At 38.0% G+C, this 15,621-nt stretch overlaps 1 protein-coding gene across 3 annotated transcripts in view; it reads right to left on the reverse strand.

The window, feature by feature from the left end:
• Positions 1-3,395: 3,395 nt before the first annotated feature.
• dnm3a (dynamin 3a) overlaps positions 3,396-15,621 on the reverse strand; it is a 46,663-nt gene continuing 34,437 nt past the window's right edge. For all 3 annotated transcript variants that reach the window (XM_038306907.1, XM_038306903.1, XM_038306902.1), the window contains 5 exons: positions 12,422-12,533; positions 11,734-11,877; positions 9,859-10,082; positions 9,232-9,390; positions 3,396-3,972 (listed from right to left, as the gene is read on the reverse strand). In XM_038306907.1, coding sequence (XP_038162835.1) covers positions 3,939-3,972; positions 9,232-9,390; positions 9,859-10,082; positions 11,734-11,877; positions 12,422-12,533 — 673 coding nt within the window. In that variant the 3' untranslated portion in view covers positions 3,396-3,938. The remainder of the gene's footprint in view (positions 3,973-9,231; positions 9,391-9,858; positions 10,083-11,733; positions 11,878-12,421; positions 12,534-15,621) is intronic.

Consider the following 15,621-nt stretch of genomic DNA (forward strand, 5'->3'; position numbering starts at 1 on the left):
AGATAGTAACTCAATATAATGAGATAGTATCTCATTATAATGAGATAGTAACTCAATATAATGAGATAGTATCTCATTATAATGAGATACTATCTCATTATATTGAGTTACTATCTCATTATATTGAGATAGTTTTTTTTTAATTTTTTACCAATTTTTAAGTTAAAATTGAGTATTTTTGGTCAATAGCTCCCAGGTCATGTGACCTATTGATGCAAAATCAGTGTGAAATTGTTCTACTAGTCTCTGTAGATGGGGCACACTCATTTGTTTTGCATTTTAACTCTTTTTTGTTTTTTTTACCAATTTTTTTAGTTAAAATTGAGTATTTTTCGTCAATAGCTCCCGGGTCATGTGACCTATTGACCCAAAATCAGTGTGAAATGGTTCTACTAGTCTCTGTAGATGGGACACACTCATTTATGTTTCATTTTAACTCTTTTTTTATTTTTTTACCAATTTTTTAAGTTAAAATTTAGTATTTTTGGTCAATAGCTCCCAGGTCATGTGACCTATTGACCCAAAATCAGTGTGAATTGTTGGGTCCCCCCTTACATGGGCCCACCACCCGTGAGAGGGGCCATAAGGGTCGTATGCAATGTGTGTTGGCCGGGGGAGGGGACCCTGGTGGTCCGTTCTTTGGCTGCAGAAGCTGGCTCTTGGGATGTGGAATGTCACCTCGCTGGTGGGAAGGGACCGGAGCTAGTGTGTGAGGCTGAGAGGTTCCGGCTAGAAATAGTCTGTCTCACCTCGACGTATGGTTCTGGTTCTGGAACCAGTCTCCTATAGAGGGGCTGGACATACTTCCACTCTGGAGTTGCCCACAGTGACAGGCGCTTGGCAGGAGTGGGCATACTTGTTGCCCCCCATCTCGGTGCCTGTACGTTGGGGTTCATCCCGGTGAACGAGAGGGCTCCGCCTAAGGGTGGGGGGACGGGTTCTGACTGTTGTCTGTGCTAACGGGCCAAACAACAGTTCAGATTACCCACCCTTCTTGGAGTCCTTAGAGGGAGAACTGGAGGGTGCTCCTCCTGGGGACTCCCTTGTTCTGCTGGGAGACTTCAAAGCTCACGTGGGCAATGACAGTGAGACCTGGAGGGGCATGGTTGGGAGGAATGGTCGCCCCGATCTGAACTCGAGTGGTGTTCTGTTGTTGGACTTCTGTGCTCGTCATGGATTGTCCATAACGAACACCATGTTCAAGCATAAGGGTGTCCATATGTGGTAAAAAATAAAAAAAGAGTTAAAATGCAAAACAAATGAGTGTGCCCCATCTACAGAGACTAGTAGAACAATTTCACACTGATTTTGGGTCAATAGGTCACATGACCTGGGAGCTATTGACCAAAAATACTCAATTTTAACTTAAAAAATTGGTTAAAAAAAATAAAAAAAAGAGTTAAAATGAAAAACAAATGAGTGTGCCCCATCTACAGAGACTAGTAGAACAATTTCACTCTGATTTTGGGTCAATAGGTCACATGACCTGGGAGCTATTGACCAAAAATACTAAATTTTAACTAAAAAAATTGCTAAAAAATAAAAAAAAGAATTAAAATGAAAATCAAATGAGTGTGCCCCATCTACAGAGACTAGTAGAACAATTTCCAAGTGATTTTGCATCAATAGGTCACATGATCTGGGAGCTATTGACCAAAAATACTCAATTTTAACTTAAAAAATTGGTAAAAAATAAAAAAGAGTTAAAATGAAAAACAAATGAGTGTGCCCCATCTACAGAGACTAGTAAAACAATTTCACACTGATTTTGCATCAATAGGTCACATGACCTGGGAGCTATTGACCAAAAATACTCAATTTTAACTTAAAAAATTGGTTAAAAAAAAAAAAACTATCTCATTATATTGAGATACTATCTCATTATAATGAGATAGTATCTCATTATAATGAGATAGTATCTCATTATATTGAGTTACTATCTCATTATATTGAGTTACTATCTCATTATATTGAGTTACTATCTCATTATAATGAGATAGTATCTCATTATATTGAGATAGTTTTTTTTTTTTTTTTTTTTTTTTACAGAGTGGCGGAAACGGGCTTCCATATGTTTCTGTATATAGTAATAAAAAAAAATGAAAATGTATAAGTGGCTGTTCTTTGCAACATACATACATCCCATCAGAATCCTTTATTACTGTTAACCCCACTGAGAAGATTTAAATACACTGAACCATTTGACTGTTTCTATAGAAGCCCGTTTCCGCAACATGAAAGTAAAAAAAAAAGCCAAATAGAAAGTCATAATTTTGGAATAAAAGTAATAATTTCTCGTTTCAAAGTCGAAATTATGACTTTCTATTTGCCTTTTTTTTATGTGATGGTAACGGGCTTCCATAGTTTTCAGCATAAAAACAAAACTGTGAACATTTGTTCAATTTTCAGAAAGTTAAAGTTGATAAAAGTCGATTCTGTGCCTCCTCAACACATTCCACTGAGCAGAGCTGCCGACCGCCCCAAGATGGCGCCACCAAATCACGTCAGCTCTCACAGGTGAAGGCGATCGATGCGGGTCTACTCTGATACTCTGCTGCTGCTCGGTGGTCGCTAGGTATCAGACCTTCCTCGGTGTTCTGCTCGCCGTGGATCGGGACGTGGCTGCGGGGTTTTCAGTAATAATGTAATAATGACGCGGGTTAACTGCGGTAGCGCCACGGAGATCAGAGGTTGTCATGGAAACAGCGCTGTCTGATATCGAATCATGGCGGAGGGAGTTTTTTTCGGAACATGAGATCATCGCTGTGAACACTTTGATTTCCTTTAGGAAAAAAAAAAAAAAAAGTTGTGTCCTATTTCCGAGGACAGAGGCGCAATTATCAAATGATTACAGCAAGAACCAGAAAAACAAAACAACAACAAAAAAGTTATTATTACTGCTGCTATGGCGAAAATTCAAACTTTATTAGTTTTCATAAACCCAAATATTAGTTCATGGTTTTAAATACCTAAAATCCTCTGACTTGATGCAGCAATTTAATCAGACTTTATACTTTAAATCTATACGGAAATCAGTTTACATTTTAAACCTGTGATAGACTTTTAACACAGTAAGACTTTTTTTAAAGTATTATTTTCAATATTGCAAATATATGTTCTACCATTTAGGGGCTTGATTCAATGCCTTAATTGATTATAACAAAATTCTTTACTTTATTTTCACCAGAAAGAGAGCATTGTGCAATAATAAGAAAACACAACCTAACAGAAAGGCTGTTGCTTAAATTCTTGTTCAAGATAAATCCAGTTAATTGTTGAAATGAAGTTGAAAGTATTTAAATTTTTTGATGTAATCTAAAAACTGTGCAGGCTAATCCAAGCATCTGGTAATGTTTTAAATCAATCAGTTAACTGGAGAAAAAGAGGATGACAAATTAAGTATCAGAGATTTTTTTCTTTAATTATCAACATGGATTCCAAAACAGCAGACAAACATTTCTTTTAAGCTATATTCAACCCACAGCGTTACGGATCAAAACATGTCAACAGACTGAGTGACAGCCGGTTTATAGGGTCTCTGCCCCTCCCTCAGTGGTTTAGTGGTGGCAGCGTTGAGGGATGAATAAAAGTCCAGCAATGACATCTTTTTAAAAAACACCAAAGAATAAAACTCATTTTTACAAACAAAAACAGGAGTGAAAATAATAAATGTGTATTTTTGCAGCATTTTTACGTTCAGGCACTTGAGGGAAATCTGCACACATTCCGGTTTGTTATGATGAGACATATCGACGTATAAAACAGGCTCAGGACGGAGTGAATTTAGCAGACATCAGTTCCCAACGGAGGAGGAGGAGAGACGCTCAGGAAAGTGCTTCAGCTGGTTTAATCATCATGGAGGTCAGAGGCGGTTCTTTCTAGTGGTCAACGAGGGCTGGGAGGAGCACAGGAGCAGAGGAGAGCTCCGATGAGCAGACCTATTTCACACCTGGGATTGCTGGCGGTTGCCTCCTGGGAAAAAAAGGTCAGATACAATACGTTGCAGTTTGGCAAAAAATAAAAAAAAATAGGCACAGAGTCTCTTTGAAGTCCTCCAACAAATGCAAACTGTACCAATCAATAAACATCACAGTGTGTTTGAACTTAAGACGATTCCACATTCATGGCTGGAAGTTTCCATCCTCAGGTACTTTTTCCAGGGTTTGTTGCACCACAATCACAAAGCTGAATGCATGTCATTTGAATTCTTTATAAGAAACCAATATCAAATAACTCTAATTGTTGTATTTCTGAGCTGCGCAGCTCACACCTCTAATAGCATGGTTGCAAGATTCTGTATGCAAAAGATGGCTAAATATTGAGAAAGGCTCATGCCGACGGCCCTTACAGAATCTACTCTTGTTTGGAGCATTAACCAACATTGGTCTTATAAATGCTTTTGTCCTCTCACAGATGGACTCAGGATTCACAAATTGGTCTAACAAACCTCACAAAAATGGGTGCTTTAAATCATTTGAACAATTAAGAGTAGAATTCAAACTCCCCAATACTGATTTTTTTCAGGTATACTTACAACTAAAGGAGTTTGTAATAAAGTACAGAGAATGGACTGAATCTTAGAGCTCTTGATAAAACTGCAAACAGGCAGTGGGAATAAGAAAATAATCAGCCATTTTTACAATATTTATAGATATGGATCTCAAAAAAACTACAGACCAAAGAAAAATGGGAAAGTAAAATTACCGTAATATAGATATACAGCAAAACTGAAGGGTGCAAATATGCAGTGAAGCACATCAAGTCACGAGAATTCAGGTGGAAGGTAATGTTACGTAATATTACAGCGGTCAAATCCAAAATGGGAACCTTAAACTCAGATAAATGCTGGAGAAGTCGAGGGTCACACACTGGTATCCCTCACTCATATATTTTGGATGTGCCCTAAATTGAGAAAAATATGGGAGGAGATATTTGAGGCGCTTACAAAAGTTTTTCATAAAACTTTTAACAAGATACTGAGATGATATTGCTTTGGATTATTAACAAATTCATTATTGGAAGAGGGAAAAAAATACCTTCTACAAATATTACTGAATGCTATGAAAGGGGATTAGGGCCACTGAAAAAATAAAAAAGTTAACTGATTTTTACATTTTTATTTCAGTTTAATATGGGAAAAATGTGGGGGGAAAAGTCTGAATTCTGACTTTAATTTTAGAAGTCTGACTTTAATCTCAGAATTCTGACTTTAATCTTAGAATTCTAAATTTTTTTCCTCAGAATTCTGACTTTAATCTTAGAATTCTGACTTTAATCTCAGAATTCTGACTTTAATCTCAGAATTCTGACTTTAATCTTAGAATTCAGACTTTAATCTCAGAATTCTGACTTTTTTTTCTCAGAATTCTGACTTTAATCTCAGAGTTCTGACTTTAATCTTAGAATTCTGACTTTAATCTCAGAATTCTGACTTTAATCTTAGAATTCTGACTTTTTTTCCTCAGAATTCGGACTTTAATCTTAGAATTCTGACTTAAACTCAGAATTCTGACTTTAATCTCAGAATTCTGACTTTAATCTCAGAATTCTGACTTTTTTTCCTCAGAATTCTGACTTTAATCTTAGAATTCTGACTTTAATCTCAGAATTCTGACTTTAATCTCAGAATTCTGACTTTTTTTCCTCAGAATTCAGACTTTAATCTTAGAATTCTGACATTAATCTCAGAATTCTGACTTTAATCTCAGAATTCTGACTTTAATCTTAGAATTCTGACTTTTTTTTTCTCAGAATTCTGACTTTAATCTCAGAATTCTGACTTTAATCTTAGAATCCTGACTTTAATCTCAGAAGTCTGACTTTAATCTCAGAATTCTGACTTTGATCTCAGAATTCTGACTTTAATATCAGAATTCTGACTTTAATCTTAGAATTCTGACTTTGATCTCAGAATTTTGACTTTGATCTTAGAATTCAGACTTTAATCTCAGAATTCTGACTTTTTTTTCTCAGAATTCTGACTTTAATCTCAGAGTTCTGACTTTAATCTTAGAATTCTGACTTTAATCTCAGAAGTCTGACTTTAATCTCAGAATTCTGACTTTAATCTTAGAATTCTAAATTTTTTTCCTCAGAATTCTGACTTTAATCTTAGAATTCTGACTTTAATCTCAGAATTCTGACTTTAATCTCAGAATTCTGACTTTAATCTTAGAATTCAGACTTTAATCTCAGAATTCTGACTTTTTTTTCTCAGAATTCTGACTTTAATCTCAGAGTTCTGACTTTAATCTTAGAATTCTGACTTTAATCTCAGAATTCTGACTTTAATCTTAGAATTCTGACTTTTTTTCCTCAGAATTCGGACTTTAATCTTAGAATTCTGACTTAAACTCAGAATTCTGACTTTAATCTCAGAATTCTGACTTTTTTTCCTCAGAATTCTGACTTTAATCTTAGAATTCTGACTTTAATCTCAGAATTCTGACTTTAATCTCAGAATTCTGACTTTTTTTCCTCAGAATTCAGACTTTAATCTTAGAATTCTGACTTTAATCTCAGAATTCTGACTTTAATCTCAGAATTCTGACTTTAATCTTAGAATTCTGACTTTTTTTTCTCAGAATTTTGACTTTAATCTCAGAATTCTGACTTTAATCTTAGAATCCTGACTTTTTTTCCTCAGAATTTTGACTTTAATCTTAGAATTCTGACTTTGATCTCAGAATTCTGACTTTAATATCAGAATTCTGACTTTGATCTCAGAATTTTGACTTTGATCTCAGAATTCTGACTTTAATCTCAGAATTCTGACTTTGATCTCAGAATTTTGACTTTGATCTCAGAATTCTGACTTTGATCTCAGAATTCTGACTTTAATATCAGAATTCTGACTTTAATCTCAGAATTCTGACTTTAATCTTAGAATTCTGACTTTAATCTCAGAATTCTGACTTTAATCTTAGAATTCTGACTTTAATCTTAAAATTCTGACTTTAATCTCAGAATTCTGACTTTAATCTTAGAATTCTGACTTTAATCTCAGAGTTCTGACTTTAATCTTAGAATTCTGACTTTAATCTCAGAATTCTGACTTGAATCTTAGAATTCTGACTTTAATCTTAGAATTCTGACTTTAATCTCAGAATTCTGACTTTAATCTCAGAATTCTGACTTTTTTTCCTCAGAATTCTGACTTTTTTTCCTCAGAATTCTGACTTTAATCTTAGAATTCTGACTTTTTTTCCTCAGAATTCTGACTTTAATCTCAGAATTCTGACTTTAATCTCAGAATTCTGACTTTAATCTTAGAATCCTGACTTTTTTTCCTCAGAATTTTGACTTTAATCTTAGAATTCTGACTTTGATCTCAGAATTCTGACTTTAATCGTAGAATTCTGACTTTGATCTCAGAATTTTGACTTTGATCTCAGAATTCTGACTTTGATCTCAGAATTCTGACTTTAATATCAGAATTTTGACTTTAATCTCTGAATTCTGACTTTAATCTTAGAATTCTGACTTTAATCTCAGAATTCTGACTTTAATCTTAGAATTCTGACTTTAATCTTAGAATTCTGACTTTATTTTCTCAGAATTCTGACTTTAATCCCAGAATTCTGATTTTTTTTCCTCAGAATTCTGACTTTAATCTCAGAATTGTGGATCTTAATGTAGATGGGCCCCATGAAGGCAGAGAAGTGGAGCACTCAGCTTTACTGACAGAGATGTGAGATGTTTGGGAGAAACAGGAACACATTGGTGGAAAATGATGGAATTTGGTGAATTTTTACGTCCCTGGTGATGCTATTTAATTAATGGAAGAGCAGAAGGTGATTAAAACAAGAGAGCTAGTTTAGTCTCTAAAACAGACATGGCTATGGCTTGATGCTAACATGTTTGTTAGCTGTCAGAATTCTGACATATAAAACTGAAATAATATTTAAAAATCAGTTAACTTTTTTTATTCAGTGGCCCTAATCCTGTTCCGTAGATGCAGCTCTTAAATGTATCACAGTTAAATGGTTGAAGTTCGACAAAATGCGGATTGGAAAGGTTTGGAAATTCACCATATGGAACTTATCGTCTGACGCTTCAAAAAGATATTGGTTAATAGTTGGAAACCGGTCATGATTGAAACTAATGCAGTAAAAATAAAAATATTCTCTTTTATATTTTATACTTCTCCATTATCTTTATTTATATGTTTTTATTTATTTATTCTTATTTAACTCATTTATCTCCGTTTGTCTTGCTTATTAATTTATCAACTATATCTATATTTGTTATGTTACTCATGATTAATCATGTAACCTTCTTTACTCGTAATTTTACCCGATGCTTTATACTTTCAAAGTTGTTTTAAGTTTATTGTAAGTGAAAAACAGCAGAATAAATGTAGGCTTGTATGTTTATGTCTATGTAAGCTGCAAAAATTGAAATAAAAACTAAGTAAAAAGAAATAACTCTAATTGGTGGGAAAAAAGTAAAAAATACATAAATATGGCTGCTGTGGTAAAGTTACAGAGGTTTGTTCCAGATAAAATGAGCAAAGTGTAGAAATACTTTGTCATCCATCTTATTTCTATTCATCCATAATTCCCCGTCTGGATGACGAGAATCCAGCCTGTTATTCCTAATCAATGACTGTTACAATCCTGAGAGTAAAGAGAAAAGTAATAATCAATGGACAGAAATGTGCAGAGAGTCTTAGGAAGAGGTACGTTTGGATGGCAAGAGGCAGTAGAAAGAAACCTGAATGCAAGAAAGAATCTAAGGACCCTTTGGAGAGCACAGAGGAAATGAGGCAGAGCGAAAACGAAGAGCCACGCCAAAAGCAGGGGAGGAACCAGCAGAAAAGGCATATCGAGAAAAGGAAAAATAATTGTTACTGCATGAGGGGAAACTCTGCAAGAGCGTAAAAGAAATGCATGCTTGGAAGAAAAAGGGGAAGGTGGGTGGGTCGGGGTGGGGGGGTGAATGACTGATGTAAAGATGAAAACTTGACAAAGAACTGGCCCTGTTGTTTCTGGCTCCGGTAGAAAGCCGCACGAAGAAAAGTCCTGTCTGCTGGGGCTGTTGGGAAGGGGGAATATGAGAAACACATTTTCCAGCAGACCCCCACCCAGCTCAAATATCAGCCCTCTCCCCCCTGTGCCTCTTCACAGCAACTGGTATTTGTGTACTTGTGAGAGTGAGCCTAAATATCCAGGCCTTCCAGGACCTTCAGATCCATGAATCAAGAGATACGGTTAACTGTTTGAAAGTCACCTTGGCACGCAGGCTGTGACACGGTGACGCTGAGCGGCGAGCTGCTGGAGACCACGGGAGGAAGAGTTGGATCCGGCGGGAGATGTGCGAGGAGCGGGCGGAGCGTGGGCGCGAATCACCGGCCTGCCAGCGGTCACTGAGTTTTTAGGTTGTCCTGAACTGAAACACAGAAGAAGAGAACCTCATATAGCAGGACCAACTTTCACCCTTTTTTTTATTTCTTCCTCCATCTACATTCAGTGACACTCATTACTGCACACACCCTGTTAACTAATCCGGTATGATTCAACCGGTAAAGATGGAAACCAATCAGCTGGAAGCTGGTCGTTAAAATGAAAACCAGAACTAACACTGTTGGAACACGTCTTGGTCAACAGCCCTCTTTAGGTGTCCCTACAGATTTCCTGTCCAAATTTAGATCTGGACTCTCAGACTAGTTTTGTTTTAACCCTCATGAAATTCTTACTGTTTTCCAGATGTATTTTCTCAGCCTGAGAATGGAAAATAAAGTCCTTCTTCATCTTCAGCGTTCATATTATCTTCAAAATGCAGCAAAATCTCTGCTGACTTCCACCTTTGTACATTTGCTTTGTTTCCTAAGAGCCATCAGGTGCTTCATGTTTGTACCTGAGGTGCTGTATCCAGGAAGAGTCCACAGGTGGAGGAAGCGGGGTGGTGAAGGTAGAAGTTGAGATCTCTCCGATGACGGTGAGCGCCTCCTTCAGGGCAGAGTGTTTACGGAGCACCTCCTCACGGCGTTGCCTCTGCTCCGGCGCCTCATCCATCAGAGCCGAGCATTCCCCCAAAGCGTAGAGCTGCGGCAGGAGCTCCGAGCTAATGAACTCCTTCACCTACACGAAGGACGGACACTGATGAGCTTCTCTGAGGAGCAAAACCCTCCAGGAAGCTTCTGGCTTTTCATTCTGACACTTTACCTGCTTTATTTTTCCCTGTTTATTTTTCACTTAATTCATTTACATATGATTTTATTTAAAGGAAAAGTCGGTCCGCAAGGAATAATCAATGGATCATTATTTATACCTAAAACTAATACGTTTGCAGTGATTTAATTCATTTAGCATGAATCAGTAAAAAATAAATGAAAATAATAATTTTCGTCGCAATCGCTGAGTCTGGGAGCGGCCATTTTTGCCCAAATATAGTAGCCCCTCCCTCCCGCCATCTTCCAGCAGTGACGTCACGGTGCGGTAAGCCTAGCGCCATTCTCCCCGCTTTACAAGCAAAATCAATGGGAACTACTAGACACATCTGCAATCAACAACAATTATTGAAGATTTCCAGAGGACTTCACCATTGAAATTCACCAGAGCTATAGTGAAACTGACAATGCCCACGTGCATGCATACATCGGGGAAAAGTGAAAAAAAAAGAGTTATTCCACCTTTCTGATTCCTGATCCTCCACGGACGGGTTGGTCGTTGGATTGCCAACTTGAAGAGGGAGGATTTGCCATCGAACTTTTGGCCAGAGGAAAATATGCTGGTGAAGACTCTCATTCATTTAAGTCACAGTCATTCCAAAAATGATAAAAAAACATTCAACTGGACTTTGTTTCCAAGTTTGAAGACGTTTCTCTTCCCATCCAGGAAGGTTTTTCAATTCAAAATGTCAGAAACAGGGTTGAGTTCCAGGCTTTTTAGACTGGACTAAAGAAAAGCCTTGTTTTGGCTTAAAAAACATGCAAATTAAACCTGATGAACGGGTCCACACTTTAGGAATGGAGGTCATTTTGTTTCTTTGTTAGCCTGTAATACCCAAAACCTGTCTATGTCTCTGAAAGGGGTTCGTTAAAGGGAATTGTTGGCCTGGCTGAAGAGGCGAGGTCTTCTGTTCCCCTGTAAAGGGGTTGGGGTAGTGATGATGGTGGGAAGGAATCAACTCTATTGCTGAGTTGTAGGTTTTTGAAAGCTGAAATCTGAGTCCTGCCCTTCTGTTTAAGGTTGGTTTTTCTTTCTTAAACAGAGGGGCTGGAATTTGAATTGAAAAAGCTTCCTGGATGGGAAGTGAAATGTCTTCAAACTTGGAAATAAAGTGGATTGATTTCTTTCACTTTTTTGGAATGACCAGAGAAAAAACCCGTAATATGTAGCCAACATTTGGAAGAAGAATGTTTTCAAGGTGACTTGGATAACAGCGCGTTGTGACAAACACCAGATACAGCACTGGGACTTGATCAACAGCCGATACCGCACCGTGACGTCACTAACCAGTAGGTGGCAGTAGTGTTCTTTGACAAACATGGATGCCTCCAGTAAAGCACATTCACATGATAATTACTCTGAATTAAAAACACTGATCATTTATTGAACAGGATGGAATCATTTCAGATTTAAAGAACTTTCAGAAGTTTGAATTCTAACTATAACCGGACTTTTCCTTTAGAGACAGAATTCATCACCGTTTAATACAAAAAAGAAAGCGTTCGAGAAACAAAACCAGAAGACTTAAATAAAACCACACAGTTCAGTCTAAATAACCTACATTATTGATCATCAGGTGCATGATGGTCTTTGGCATAAGATCCCTCATGGTCTTATAGATGATGCTCATGTAGGAGTCAACCAGGTTACGGATGGTCTCCACCTGCCTCTCCAGCTGAGGATCTGTACTTTCCTGCTCATTTACCTGTAGAACAGACAGATAAACCAAGACACAACTGAGATGGTACGTAACAGAGAGAAAGAAGACATTTTTAATGGGTAGCAGTCAGTATAGTGGCACAATGCTGCAGGGACGGTAATACTCATTAAAATTAAATGCAAGGCAAAACAGTCAAAGAAAAAGAATCACATCAACTAGAAAAGAACAGAAGACTGGAATGAAGGATACATAAAAGATGGGGGGGAGAAAAGTTGAACAAGTAAGGGATGGGGAGCTGCTGATTAGAAACAGACTGGAACACACACACGTATTGCAGTGACATCACTGACCAAGAATGCGGGCTAAAGAGCCAACGACAGAGCGGGATGGAAGGGGTGGAGGGCTCACTTTTTCACTTTGGTGAAGGGTGGGAGAGAAGGGGGAGCACGGAGAGAGAGGGTTATGGGGTTAGTCCTTGGGTTTAAGGTTAGCGAAGGCAATGAGTGCACGTTACGTGCAGGTGGTGCCCCGTGCGTCAGAGGTCAGGCTTTGATTTATTCAGGCTAATTCAGGGGGTTGAAGTACTGACGGCGATTTTCTCAGGGTAGACTCCAGCGCGCAGCAGAGATGCCTTCCAGCTGTCCAGCTCCTCCTGAGAGTTACAGGCCAACTCCAAGCATCTGTAGCCCTTGTACACGTTTCTGCAATTCATTACAAAAAAGTTAGAGAAGAAATATTTCAAAATCCGAAACTTAATAGATTTAATTATAGTGTGAATTTTTCAGCCTTCTTCACGGCAACGCCCCTAAATAAACTGCTACCCAACCTTTTACTTTACCTGCTAAGTAAGTAGAGTCTACCTGTGTTATCTATTCTGTAAACAAAACTGCTGTGTGAAGGCCTCAGTGGTTTGATCTGAGAAATCTAATCTAAAGCATAAAAACAGCAGTCAGGGCCTCTATTAGTTTCACACAAATCTGCCTTTTTAAACTTAAAAGTTGAAAGCAGGTCAATAAGATGCTGCTTCTCTGTTTATAACAAACATATGTGGGAGGGGGTGCTCTGTTCAAATGAGACCAAAAATAACAATAATATTAATTGAACTTTATTGATCTCACATTGGAGAAATTTACCTCTGCATTTAAAGGAGAATTCCGGTTTTTAACACTTTTAGCCCATTTTCTGTAGTGTCCAGGATGAAATCGAATGATCGACACCAAAATTGTGACAATTGGTCCTGTCTCTGCTTTTTGGCTCATTTAGAATCCCCCCCTGGCTGCTTCATAATGGCTTCCATAGTGCATGTCCGATAATGTCCTTAAAACAACCTTAAACATTCTTTTTTTTAAATATGCTACTCACCGGGTCGTCAGCGCTGTTCAATGACGTTCCCAAAAAAGTTTCGTGAAGAAAAAACGTTCCTGTAGTGTTTTATTTAGCATTTTGTGAATCCCATTGAGTTCTGTTGGAATAGTCAATATTCCCCTGCCACCGGAAATGGGGCCTGTTTACACAGTTGTAGTCTTTTCGCTTCACTCTGTGTACTCCGACGTCGAGGTGCTAACGTCTCTGTTAAACACTTTAAAAAACTCTGAAAATGGAATACGAAAGGTGGATTCTTGATTCTCGACGTCGGAGTACACAGAGTGAAGCGAAAAGGCTACAACTGTGTAAACAGGCCCCATTTCCGTTTCCGGTGGCAGGGGAATATTGACTATTCCAACAGAACTCAATGGGATTTAAAAAATGCTAAATAAAACACTACAGGAACGTTTTTTCTTTACGAAACTTTTTTTGGAACGTCATTGAACAGCGCTGACGACCCGGTGAGTAGCATATTTTAAAAAAAGAACGTTTAAGGTTGTTTTAAGGACATTATCGGACATGGACTATGGAAGCCATTCTGAAGCAGCCAGGGGGGGATTCTAAATGAGCCAAAAAGCAGAGACAGGACCAATTGTCAAAATTTTGGTGTCGATCATTCGATTTCATCCTGGACACTACAGAAAATGGGCTAAAAGTGTTAAAAACCGGAATTCTCCTTTAACCAGTGGGGGGGTTTACCTTCAGGCAATACTAGGCAGTTGCCTAGGGCCCCAATTTCCTTCAGGCCCCATAAAACTCTGTGTACATGTATGGTTAATACAACTATTCCTTATTTGTCCACATTAATTAAACATCCCTTCGCTAAAATGCCATCAGAACGCTGATAATATTGTGTCTCAGCACACTTAATATTAGAGAACTCTGCTCTCCAGAGCAAGTAGATTGGTAACCCCGCCTCCTGCTCTCCTCTATCTTGTCTGCTGTCATGATTCATTCAGCTATTATTTCATCCAAATGAACAATGGAGAACAGATAAGCAGATCATGGCTTGTCTACAGTGAAAAGAAGGACTGGGTTATTTACTTTGGCCTTTTTGGAAACACAGGAAGGAGCAATCAGCTAAGTGAGCTTAGTGCTTGGAAAAAATCTTTCATTCCTTTAGAGACAGCATGAAAAGTCAGCTGAGTACAAAACATAGAGAGGAAAACAAGAAGAAAAGGGACAAGAAGAGAGGGACACAACCTAGAACAGATAATGGATGTCTATTCTATTAACATTTCTCTATCTGGAGAATGGGGCTGTTTGATGTGTTGTCTTCTCTATTCAGACGGACTCCTGCCTGTCTTTGCCTAGGGCCCCACATTTCCTAAATCCGCCTCTGCATTAACCCATCCCCTTGGGGAGCAGTGGGCTGCCGTTGTGCGGCCTAGTGGTGCCCTAACCACTAGGCCACCACTCCCCATCAAAATGGACCTCTTTACCCAATAAGCAATAATTATGTCCAGCAGAAAACCCATGATGCACTTAATAATAATAATAATCGCACCATCCCCATGGTGGAACACGGAGGTAGCAGGTTCATGATGATAGACGACGATCAGGAAGAGAGAAGCTGGTCAGATTGGAAGGAAACTCAGGACGATAACGTCTGTCCATCAGAGGTTCTTCTTCCTGCTGGATAACAACCAACAGATTCAGGCGGAGCAAAAATAGACGGATTGGGGATTTTCATGTGTTAAAATAGTTCAGGCTTAAATCCAGTAAGAAATCTTTGTTAAGGTTTGAAGATTAGTCTTTACAAGTGTTCCCCGTTTACTTCAACTGAATTTGAGCTGTTTGCAGAGAAGAACCAGAGACTTCATTGTTTTTACACATGCAAACCCTTTAGAGACATACCCCTAAAGACTAACTGAAGTTGATTAATTGATTCAAAGGGGCTGAATGCCTAAAAGGCGATTTTAATTTGCCAAAAAAACAAAATAGTTTTCTATGCTAATAGGCTTTCATAATTTCAGCCATTAGAATCTGTTTAAACCAATAAGTTAGAAAAAGCATCAATGAGCCATGAGAAAAATACATAACAAGGTTTGCAACCAAGCTAATTTTCAGTGTGAGCACTTATTAGGGCCAGGTATGTCTGCCCTGCATACTTTTTAAATGATCGGGTTCACTATGATTACCGCAGCATGATTGTTTTGAGTGAGCCAGATCTGGCTCAGCTTTAATTTGGGAACCACAGAGGGAGCAGTTTCTGGTGGAAAAAATGAAATAAATCAAATATCTGTGGTTTGGCTGGATTCAGCAGAATTACATGAAACATCCTCTAAAATCCAATCAAATATAAGGAGAAATAAGAAAAGAACCATGAGGATTTTACAGAATCCATGTCTGAACAAACCAGGCTTGGATCAGGATCTGATTCCTGAGTAAAATGATCCGTTTTACAACATCAACTCTAGATGT

This window comes from Cyprinodon tularosa, unplaced genomic scaffold (assembly GCF_016077235.1).
Source record: "Cyprinodon tularosa strain WSP-4 unplaced genomic scaffold, ASM1607723v1 ctg597, whole genome shotgun sequence".
NCBI classification, from domain to species: domain Eukaryota; kingdom Metazoa; phylum Chordata; class Actinopteri; order Cyprinodontiformes; family Cyprinodontidae; genus Cyprinodon; species Cyprinodon tularosa.